The 12,815-nt window shown below is 38.6% G+C and overlaps 1 protein-coding gene across 4 annotated transcripts in view; it reads left to right on the top strand.

The window, feature by feature from the left end:
* CACNA1H (calcium voltage-gated channel subunit alpha1 H) overlaps positions 1–12,815 on the top strand; it is a 490,224-nt gene that overhangs the window by 401,292 nt on the left and 76,117 nt on the right. For all 4 annotated transcript variants that reach the window (XM_066576606.1, XM_066576607.1, XM_066576605.1 and 1 more), the window contains exons 13-17: positions 186–303; positions 8,039–8,194; positions 10,760–10,850; positions 11,381–11,589; positions 11,816–12,250. In XM_066576606.1, coding sequence (XP_066432703.1) covers positions 186–303; positions 8,039–8,194; positions 10,760–10,850; positions 11,381–11,589; positions 11,816–12,250 — 1,009 coding nt within the window. The remainder of the gene's footprint in view (positions 1–185; positions 304–8,038; positions 8,195–10,759; positions 10,851–11,380; positions 11,590–11,815; positions 12,251–12,815) is intronic.

Genomic DNA, 12,815 nt, shown 5'->3' with positions numbered 1-12,815 from the left:
GCTTCTATAATATAACTTGCAATCATCCATAGCAAGACGTAACTCGTAATTTACGTGTAATATGATGATGATGTTGACTAAATTCTATTCGTAGCATCTTCAAAGTCTTTCCACCAACCCCTTCCCCACGAACATGCATCAGTCTGGTGATTGGCTAATATGATTCTGTTCTTTGCCCCTTGTAGCATTCTTGGCATGCATCTCTTTGGTTGTAAGTTTACTCTGAGGACAGACAATGGAGATACCATTAACGACCGGAAGAACTTTGATTCCCTTCTTTGGGCCATTGTGACTGTTTTCCAGGTAAGGGCTTTTCTACCAACTTTTGTATAAATGTGCTCACATACAGTATTTCGCCACATATTACCAGATGAAGGGTCTAAAAGGGTTTGTCTACAACAAAGAACCCCTTTCCAAATGGCAACAGGTCTTACAGTGGAAAATCATTCCTCTATGTATTACATGGTGGGCCATTGATTGAATTGGGCATTATGTATTGCTCAATGCCCCAAGTAATAACAATTGGTGGTCCTTAAAATAGTACCCTATAATCAAGACCATATGTTGTGAATAATATACCATAAGTACCTCCCACAGAGTATCTACTACACCATTTAGCTGGTAAGATGCCATTGAGGAATAAGGGCCCAACTCAGGCTGGCTGAGAATCTGTGCAGAATTGTTTTTCCACAAGACCTGCAAATATGGATGTGAGAAATTAAAGGAAGTCTGTCACCGAAGATTACCATCATAAACCAAACTCAACCGAAGAAGGAGGATATAAAGACAATTGTAACCTGCACAGCCACTTCATTGCTCAAGTTAGTTGTAACAATTCCGATCGACATTTCAGTTGTGGGACTGGTTTAAGTTCTCTCAGCCTCCATCGGCTCAAACCAGGTAACTTGGTACTTAAATAATGTGCAGCGTCCCGTAGGGACACCCCGGACAACTGACATACGTAGAGGAGCAGGGAGGGTATAGTGCGGACGTGTCACAGTGGCACTTACCAGTCTCCTTCCTGGTGGTATACACACAGCCAAGGCCAGAGTATCACTGCGAGGCCACCAAAGACATCCCTAGAATAGGTAATGCCAATACACAGGATAATGGGGGTTGTAGTTGTCACGGTGACACCCCTGTTCCTATGCACACCGTAATGACCCTCGGCGGAGAATAATTGTAGTCTCAGACAGTCTTTTAGTACCACGAGTCTCTAGAAATGGTTAGGGCCTGGCAAACTTTACTTGGTAGACTTAATAATTATTACAAGGCAGTTCATTTAAAGACGTTACAGTGTAGGCAATTGACTTCACAACATAGTATGTAACATGTGTGACCAATGACTAGCTTTCTCTCAGTACCTCCGCCCCGACTTGAAGACGTGTTAATGTGGCAAGTAAAGAATGTACCTCTACGCTGTGATCCTGGTTCTCGATGGCCGCGTAGGAAACTTAAACAATCAGGTAGTACCTCTGCACTGGCCTTGAGAAGAAGTAGTTACCTACAAGTGCTCTCTAGCTTTTTTGGGGCTCACTCTACTCACATCCAGAAAACAGGCAACATGGGAAATCTCTCCCCCTTTCCCATCTTCACCACAAGGTGCTTCTATGTGGCCCTGTGTTAAGTGGAACTCAGATAGCAGACAAAATGGAACTCCTTTCGCGCTCTCACACACTCCTATTTATACCTTTTCTTATACCACATGGCATGACTGGCTTGGATTTCATTAAAGTTAACCTCTCAAGCTCCGCAGCTGTGCAACACCCACACTGCATATGACAGGACAGGCCTTCCACAGTGCATCCACATGAGACAAACATGTATGACATTTATAGAGGGGACCAGGATGATGTACTGTGCCACTACAAATGTCTCCAGCTCCTTGCAGGAGACGCTATGCAATCCACATGTACATGCCCTGATTACGAGAGTGCAGTGCACGATGTTGCCACTTCAAGGGATCTGAAGATGTTAATCAAAAGCCAAGGGACATATTTTGAGCATATGTAGTGGGGGAGAGAGAGCTCAGGCCGATCCTGCAGTTACAACAAACTGGTATACCGCATGCACCATGCAACAACAGCAATTGTGATCGCAACAATTTGCATACACTTGCAATATGCAAAACGGTCAATTTTGGGGCCATGGAGTGGCTATCCAGGGAAGAAATGATATGGTTCCAAATATCTTTATATAGCCTTCTCTGTTTAAGTTTGGTTTAAGATTGTCATTTTTGGTGACAGACTCCCTTAAACCCGCAGTTTGTGGAAAGGAAATCCAGCATACCAGCACCAAGTCCTCCTATTCCAAATGGTTAGATGTGTGGTGGTGTTAGCCAGTGCAAGAATGGGGCCTCACTTTAAACTATCCTATAGAGGTCCTTACGTGTTTGAAGACCAGAATGTGAAGATGTGCAAAGCCATGAAAGAGGAGGAAATATCCTACTATGACACTCAGTAATATTCTGTATATCAGGAGAGTATCTGGCAGGTTTTATCTATGCTATAAAAATTAGAATCACATCCAAGATCATTTATCCCAGAATTAGTATTTATTCACTGATTTGTCTTGGCAACAAAGTAAAGAAATAGTCGAAGACTCTCGCCCTGTGCTCCATTGAGAAAACTATCAAGAAATCTTGCATGCATCCGAATCTTTTTGAAGAGGATTTAGAACAATCTGTTGTTAGAACTGAGTCCATATTTCCACAGTGGGCGCTCAAAGCCTAATTAACTTCGTCATAAAAAAATAGCTTTGATGCTTTCCAAGTGGAGGCAGAAAGTCTGATCCTGGCACCCACACCTCAAATGTAAAAAAAGTAACCAACAACAATAAAAAGAGGAAATTGGATTCCTCTTTTATTCTTTTCGATCATAGAGAATCAGCTGACTGTCACTGTCCCTGCTGATATATGGTTGGATGGAAGCCAGGATTGTCAGAGTTGATGCAAGTCATTTATGTTATCTGTAAATTGACTTTATTTTGACTTTTTTAGATTATAAGAATGTAACTACTATAATACTGGCCTCAATGTACAAGAATATAACTACTATAATACTGCCTCCTATGTAAAAGAATATAACTACTATAATACTGCCCCCTATGTACAAGAATATAACTACTATAATACTGCCACCCTATGTACAAGAATATAACTACTATAATACTGTCCCCTATGTACAAGAATTTAACTATTATAATACTGCTCCCTATGTACAAGAATATAACTACTATAATACTGGTCCTATGTACAAGAATATAACTACTATAATACTGCCTCCTATGTACAAGAATATAACTACTATAATACTGCCCCCTATGTACAAGAATATAACTACTATGATACTGCCCCCTATGTACAAGACTATAAGTACTATAATACTGCCTTCTATGTACAAGAATATAACTACTATGATACTGCCCCCTATGTAAACGAATATAACTACTATAATACTGACTCCTATGTACAAGAATATATCTACTATAATACTGCTCCTATATACAAGAATATTACTACTATAATACTGCTCCCCCTATGTACAAGAATACAACTACTATAATACTGCCCCCTATGTACAAGAAAATAACTATTATAATACTGCCCCCTATGTACAAGAATATAACTACTATAATACTGCCCCCTATGTACAAGAATATAGCTATTTTAATACTGCCCCCTATGAACAAGAATATAACTACTATGATACTGCCCCCTGTGTACAAGAATATAACTACTATTATACTGCCATCTATGTACAAGAATATAACTACTATGATACTGCCCCCTATGTACAAGCATATAACTACTATAATACTGTCTCCTATGTACAAGAATATAACTACTATAATACTGCTCCTATGTACAAAAATATAACTACTCAAATACTGCCTCCTATGTACAAGAATATAACTACTATAATACTGCTCCTATATACAAGAATATAACTACTATAATACTGCTCCTATGTACAGGAATATAACTACTATAATACTGACCCTTGTTACAATAGTAAAACTACTATGATACTGCTCAGATGTACAAGAATATAAATACTATAGTACTGCCCACTATGTACAATTAATACAACTATAATACTGCTCTTATGTACAAGAATATAACTACAATAATACTGCCTCCTATGTACAAGAATATAACTACTATAATACTGCCCCCTATGTACAAGAATATAACTACTATAATACTGCTCCCTATGTACAAGAATATAACTACTATAGTACTGTCCCCTATGTATAAGAATATAACTACTATAATACTGTCCCCTATGTACAAGAATATAACTACTATAATACTGCCCCCTATGTACAAGAATATAACTACTTTAATACTGCTCCCTATGTACAAGAATATACCTACTATTACACTGCTTCTATGTACAAGATTATACCTACTATAACACTGCCCTCTATGTACAAGAATATAAGTACTATAATACTGATCAGATGTACTAGAATATAACGACTGTAATACTTCCCTTTATGTACAAGAATATAACTACTGTAATACTGCCCCCTATATACAAGAATATTACTGCTTTAATACTGCTACGATGTACAGAAATATAACTACTATAATAAAGCCCCCTATGTACAAGAATATAACTACTATAATAGTGCCGCCTATGTACGAGAATATAACTGCCTTTAATACTGCCTCCGATTTGCAAGAATATAACTACTATAATACTGCCCCTATGTTCAAGAATATAACTACTATAATATTGCTCATATGTACATGAATATGACTGCCATAACAATGCCCCCTACATACCAGAATATAACTACTATAATACTGCCCTTTATGTACAGGAATATAACTGCTGTAATACTGCTCCCTATGTACAAGAATATAACTACTATAATACTGCCCCTGTGTACAAGAATATTACTACTTTAATACTGCTCCCTACGTACAAAAATATAACTACTATAATGTTGCTCCTATATTCAAGAACAAAACTGCTACAATACTGCCCCCTATGTACAAGAATACTACTGCTTTATTACTGCTCCTATGTACAACAATATAACTGCTATAATACTGCCTCTGATGTACAAGAATATAACTACTATAATACTGTCCTATGTACAGGAATATAACTAATTTAATACTGCCCCTATGTGCAAGAATATAGGTCCCGTGTATAAGAACTTAATTACTATAATACTTCCCCCTATGTACAAGAATATTATTGCTTTATTACAGCTCCTATGCACACCAATATAACTGCTATAATACTGCCTTTGATGTACAAGAATATAAATACTATAATACTGCCCCCTATGTACAAGAATATAACTACTATAATACTGCCCCCCTATGTACAAGAATATAACTACTATAATACTGCCCCCCTATGTACAAGAATATAGCTACTATAATACTGCCCCCTATGTACACAAATATAACGAGTATAATACTGTCCCCCTTATGTAAAAGAATATAACTACTATAATACTGCTCCTATGTACAAGAATATAACTACTATAATACTGTCCCCCTTATGTAAAAGAATCTAACTACTATAATACTGCCCCTATGTACAAAAATTTAACTACTATAATACTGCCCCCTATGTACAAGAATATAACTACTATAATACTGCCACAATGTACAAAAATACAACTACTATAATACTTCTCCTATGTAGAAGAATATAACTACTATAATACTGCCTCCTATGTTCAAGAATATAACTACTAATTTATTGCCTCCTATGTACAAGAATATAACTACTATAATACTGCTCTCTATGTACAGGAATATAACTACTATAATACTGCCCCCTAAGTACAAGAATATAACTACGATAATACTGTCCCCCTATTTACAAGACTATAACTACTACAATACTGTCCCCTATGTACAAGAGTATAACTACTATAATACTGCCCCCTATGTTCATGAATAAAACTACTATAATACTGCCCCCTATGTACAAGAATATAACTACCATAATACTGCTCCCTATGTAAAAGAATATAACTACTATAATAATGCCCTTCTATGTAGAAGAATCGAACTGCTATAATACTGCCCCGTATGTACAAGAATATAACTGCTATAATACTGCCCCTATGTACAAGAATATAACCACTATAATATTGCCCCCTATGTACAAAAATGTAGCTTCTATAATATTGCACCCTTTGTACAAGAATATAACTACTGTAATACCTTTATGTGCAAGACTATAACTACTATAATACTGCCCCCTATGTACAAGAATATAACTACTACAATACGGCTCCCTATGTACAAATATATAACTACTCTCATACTGCCTCATATGTACAAGAATATAAATATTATAATACTGCCTCCTATGTACAAGCATATAACTACTATAATACTGCCCCCTATGTACAAGAATATAACTACTATAATACTGCCCCCTATGTACAAGGATAGAACTACTATTGTACTGCCTACTATGTACAAGAATATAACTACTATAATACTGCTCCCCATGTACAAAAATATAACTACTATAATACTGTCCCCTATGTACAAGAATATAACTACTATAATACTGCCCCCTATGTACAAGAATATAACTACTATAATACTGCTTCCTATGTACAAGAATATAACTACTATAATACTGCCCCCTATGTACAAGAATAGAACTACTATAATACTGCCCCCTATGTACAAGAATATAACTACTACAATACGGCTCCCTATGTACAAATATATAACTACTCTCATACTGCCTCATATGTACAAGAATATAAATATTATAATACTGCCTCCTATGTACAAGCATATAACTACTATAATACTGCCCCCTATGTACAAGAATATAACTACTATAATACTGCCCCCTATGTACAAGGATAGAACTACTATTGTACTGCCTACTATGTACAAGAATATAACTAGTATAATACTGCTCCCCATGTACAAAAATATAACTACTATAATACTGTCCCCTATGTACAAGAATATAACTACTATAATACTGCCCCCTATGTACCAGAATATAACTACTATAATACTGCCCCCTATGTACAAGAATATAACTACTATAATACTGCCCCCTATGTACAAGAATAGAACTACTATAATACTGCCCCTATGTACAAGAATATAACTACTATAATACTGCCCCCTATGTACAAGGATATAACTACTATAATACTGCCCCCTATATACAAGAATATAACTAATATAATACTACTCCTATGTACAAGAATATAACTACTATAATACTGCCTCCTATGTACAAGGATATAACTACTATTGTACTGCCTACTATGTACAAGAATATAACTACTATAATACTGCTCCCCATGTACAAAAATATAACTACTATAATACTGCCCCCTATGTACAAGAATATAACTACTATAATACTGCCCCCTATGTACAAGAATATAACTAATATAATACTACTCCTATGTACAAGAATATAACTACTATAATACTGCCCCCTATGTACAAGAATATATCTACTATAATACTGCCCGCTATGTACAAGAATATAACTACTATAATACTGCTCCCTATGTACAAGAATATAACTACTATAATACTGTCCCTATGTACCAGAATATAACTACTATAATACTGCCCCCTATGTACAAGAATATAACTACTATAATACTGCCCCCTATGTACAAGAATAGAACTAATATAATACTGCTCCCATGTACAAGAATATAACTACTATAATACTGCTCCTATGTACAAGAATATAACTACTATAATACTGCCCCCCTATGTACAAGAATATAACTACTATAATACTGCCCCCTATGTACAAGAATATAACTACTATAATACTGCCCCCCTATGTACAAGTATATAACTACTCTAATACTGCCCCCTATGTACAAGTATATGACTACTCTAATACTGCCCCCTATGCTCAAGAAGTAGTTGCCTCTGTGAACCCAAATTCCTCTATAACAATATTTGGTGGTATGCTCCCTCTTCATGTGTTACAAAGGGCGATGACTCAATTCTCTCATCTTTGTGATGTTTTATCTCATTTTCTTTGTTATTTCTTAGATCCTTACCCAGGAAGACTGGAACATGGTCCTGTATAATGGAATGGCCTCCACTTCATCCTGGGCAGCTCTTTACTTTGTAGCTCTGATGACTTTCGGAAATTATGTTCTATTTAACCTCTTGGTGGCCATTCTGGTGGAAGGTTTCCAGGCAGAGGTAGCCTTAATGTTCTGCTTTCAGTAGGTCTAGTTAGTACTGTACATAGAGGCAGACATTTTTAGGACCTAACCAACGTTTTCATTCCTATTGAGTGACTTTTTGTGATATAGCTACAATGATGAGCTTTACGGTATGGCTTCCTCTACACATCTTACAGAAGTCCACATGATTACGAGGGGCTACAGATATTTCTGGCATATACATTTGTACTATAAGCTGCTTTTTCATTAGAGTGATACAAGATAAGTAGATATGGATAGTTGTAGATAGCGCGCAGTAGGAAGATGTGTTGAGAAGGAGGAGAAGGCTTCTATTCAGGACTTTGTCTGAAGATAAAGTCAAGAGCATTAAGCGGGCATGATATATCCATGTCACTGTAATGCCATAATCTACATGTACATGATAAGAGCGTCTGGCACAGTCTGACTACTTTGTGAGTTATGGGCCCGAAATGGAGCTTGAAATGGATAATAAAACTGACAAGACTTCCAGGAAATGAAGCCCCTCTCCCCTCGGCCCCCCTCCTACAATGCTGACTATTCTCATTTTTCTGCTAACCAGGAGGAATTTGCCAAGTGATGATCTAAGTCTCGAAATAACCTTGAAGCTTAGGGAAGGAGTAAGGGGGTATTAGACCGACTTTAGCACCTCGTTAACATCACCCAAGTCTTCGTCTAATTAAAAAAAATCGTTTACTCATCAAATTGATCATCAATTTTGTGAAGTTTTTACAAGATCACAGAAGGAACCTACATTAGCATGATAAATCGCTCGTAGTCCCCTCAACAGCCGGGCACTTCAAGCATCAAATTAGTGTAAATGTCCAAAAAAGATAAAGTCATTGTATGGATGTAATAACGTAATGGACTGTAGTACGTGATGCATTACTACACCAGTTCATTGAAAAATTACATTAGGAGATAAGTAACTGAACAATTAAAGCAGGGAGGTGGATTTAGATTTTTTTGTTTTTGTTAATAAAGTTTCCTTTGTTCTACATTTAATCATAAAATATAGGATTTGGGTGCTGCAGCTTCCATGCCTAATTCTGTGAATTACAGTTTGTTGTTTGGTAGCCATTAGAGATGAGCGAGTATACTCGGTAAGGCACATTACTCGAGCGAGTAGTGCCTTAGCCGAGTATCTCCCCGCTCGACTCTAAAGATTCGGGGGCCGGCGGGAAGTGGGGAGCGGCGGGGGAGAGCGGGGAGGAACGGAGGGGAGATCTCTCCCTCCCTCTCTCTCCCCCCCCCCCCCCCCCCCCCCCGCTCCTCGCCGCAACTCACCTTTCACCCGCGCCGGTCCCCGAATCTTTAGAGACGAGCGGGGAGATACTCGGCTAAGGCACTACTCGCTCGAGTAATGTGCCTTAGCGAGTATACTCGCTCATCTCTAGTAGCCATATATATTTTTTACTAGTTTTTCTATCATGGAGTTCTTCTAATCATTTCTTAGTGATGTCTAAATGGAAACCAGTACTATCTTTACCTCCATGATTTACAGAGAGATATACGGAGGAAGTACTGGATGTGGCTACATCAGTTAGAGGAAGAGACAAGAAGGCAGTACTATCTGTGCCTTCGCTATTTACAGAAAGAGACAGACAGGCAGTACTATCTGTGTTTACATCATTTAGATGAAGAGACAGAGAGATGATATTATATGTACCTACAAAATTTACAGGGAGAGACAGGGAAGTAGCACTGTCTGTGTCTACATCATTTAGAGACATGAAGGTACAGTTGGTACTATCTTTACCTACATCATTTTTAGGGAGAGACAGGAAAGTAGTAATAGCTGTATCAACATCTTTCACAGGGAGAGACAGGAAGGCAGTACTATCTGTGTCTGCATTATTTTCAAGAAGAGACTGGAAAGCAGTACTGTTTTTGTCCACATCATTTACAGAAAGATACAGAGTGGCAGTGCTATCTGTTTTTACCTCATTCATTAGAAGAGGCAAGGAAGTAGTACTGCCTGTGCCTATATTATTTGGAAGAAGAGAGAAGTAGGCAGCGCCATCTGTACATAAAACAAAAACGAGGAGACAGTCCTATCTGTACCTACATAACTGAAGGGCAAATGGGTATATAACATTGAATATCAGCTCAACAGATGATGGCTGTTCTGAATTACAGAAAATATAACTTGCAATATAAAAATATACGAAATATAAAAATTATAGTATAATATATAGCACGGGGCCAAAAGTTTGTGAACCCCCAAAGATCACATCTGTGTGCGCATATATATATATATATATATATATATATATATATATAGTATATCTACCAGTGAGGCCTCTGGCAGGTTCGTTCGTAAATATCTATTACCATGGATTGGATAAGGTAGCGCAGGACTTATCGCTAACACTCTACACAGTTAATCTCAGAACCGGCAGGACTGTGCAAAACAGATTAGAGACATTTCATCCATCAGATGGAGATAAAACTGCAGAACCTGCAGACGCAGCAGAAGTGAGATCTGTGTTGTTCTTGTCAGATGTCAAGCGAGCCCATCTATTATATGATCCCATCACTCATCCTTATATCTGCCTGCCAGGGGGATGCCACAAGGTCAGACATCGACGAGGACAAAGTCTCCGCCAATTTTGATGAAGATTTAGAAAAGCTAAAGGATCTGCGAGCTACAGGTGAGGACATTATATAGGAACCTACATCGTTAAGGAAATGGATTGGCTTCAGTACCAAAAAAAAGTCTAATTTGGGTAATCAAAGGGGTTGGGCCAAAAAAAAGTTATACCCTATCCACAGGATAGGAGATAACTTTCTAGTTGGTGGGGTCTGGCCACCACTGGGACCACCACTGATCCCGAAAATTGGGTAAGGAAAGTCCCCACAAGAATGGAGCAGTGGACATGCATACATGCTGCCGCTATATTCAAGGCCGTCTCCGGTACTCACATTGAAATGAATGGAGTGGCAGCATACATGCACAAATGGTACTCTATTCATGTGGGGATTTCTGCAACTCCCCGTTCTTGGGGGTCTTTCTAATATATATACTGTTTTAATCCACATTAACAGCTTTCTGCTGTCAGTAAATGGAAGCTTTAACTGCTTCATTCAGAGTTCCTGTTCACACAGTTGCACTTTGTTACAATGTATCAGTGTTGACTATTCTCTTTGAACTAGTCCACCCCTGTTATGCCCTCTCCTACAGAGCTGAAGATGTATTCACTGGCAGTGACCCCTAATGGTCACCTGGATCCTCGCTGTGCAATGCCCCCTCCCATCATCATGCGCACAGCAGCCACACCCATGCCCACACCAAAGAGTTCTCCATGCATGGACTCCGTACACACGTTTGTGGATTCGAGAAGGGGAAGCAATGTGTCTATGGATCCATCGGTCTGTGATCAGAAGTCTCTGGTGGGTCTCCATTCTTTTGTCAACATAGTATATATCCCCACATTGCGGTCATAAACGATAATGTGGTTGCAGTTCCCTCTTTGTGGAAGTTCTTGAGACATTTTTTGACCAAAGTCAAGATAAATAATGGTATTGCAACCATAACGCTGCTAAGTAGATTGTGGCAAACTGGATGTAGGATGTGCAAAAATAATGTCAATTCTTGTTATTTCTTTACTCCCTGCAGGCCAGTGTCCGAAGCTCCCCATGTGCACCTTGGGGCACTTATAGCAACTGGGGAAGCCGTCGCTCCAGCTGGAACAGCCTGGGTCGGGCACCAAGCATCAAAAAGAAGAGTCAAACAGGAGAAAGAGAGTCTCTTCTCTCCGGGGAGGGAAAGGGTAGCACCGATGAGGATTCCGATGACTGCAAGTCCACCTCGGTGGGCAGGATATCCCTCCATCGCCGGGCAGGATCTCTGGACACTCGGGGCTCTTTGGAAATTCCAGAGCTCCTACAAGTCCCCACCTTACGACATTCACTTAGTGTTAGCCCTTTGGCCATGGTACCAGCAGACTACCAAGATTGCAATGGAAAAATGATGCATGTGCCCAGTGATCTGTTTGTGAGAGTGGACAAGCACAAGGAAGAACCTGTGGACTACGAGGATGACCTTGAAGATGTGAGTCCTTATACATTCTAAGTTGGGGCAGTGAATCTTATGGTCGTGTGTGCTCCACCAGTGACATGACGCATTCAAGGCAGACAGCCTTATCTAAGCACAGCATTGTTAATTACTTCTTCGCTAATGGTTCGTCTGGGAAGAGGAATATGTCGAGTAATATACAGTCATTGTTTTAATCCTTCCATAGTGTGCTTAGCGCTGCAGTAACCCAGCAACTAATTAATACTCATTGAATTTTCCGTTACAGGAAATACAGCGCAATTAAGTTTTATTTCTCAGTTACATCACATTCCGCTAATTAATCACAATGTTATAATAATGAGAGCTGAGATTTTTTAATTCTGTCTCCGATTACTCTTCCTTTTGATAGTCTTATACACGGTCTGAATATTTAAAGTCTCTTCCTGTCATTTTCTCTTGGTGTGCCTGACAAGGTTGGGACTTGCGGTTGTAGCTCCTTGGTCCCAATGCAAAAACTGTGACAGGATGCAATAATGTCTTCTTACATGGCAGACGGACTACCACTACCTCTGCACCACTCTATAGCTATTACCATCTCTTG

The sequence above is a fragment of the Eleutherodactylus coqui genome, chromosome 8 (genome assembly GCF_035609145.1).
Source record: "Eleutherodactylus coqui strain aEleCoq1 chromosome 8, aEleCoq1.hap1, whole genome shotgun sequence".
In the NCBI taxonomy this organism is placed as follows: domain Eukaryota; kingdom Metazoa; phylum Chordata; class Amphibia; order Anura; family Eleutherodactylidae; genus Eleutherodactylus; species Eleutherodactylus coqui.
This window is presented reverse-complemented; position numbering and strand designations above follow the sequence as displayed.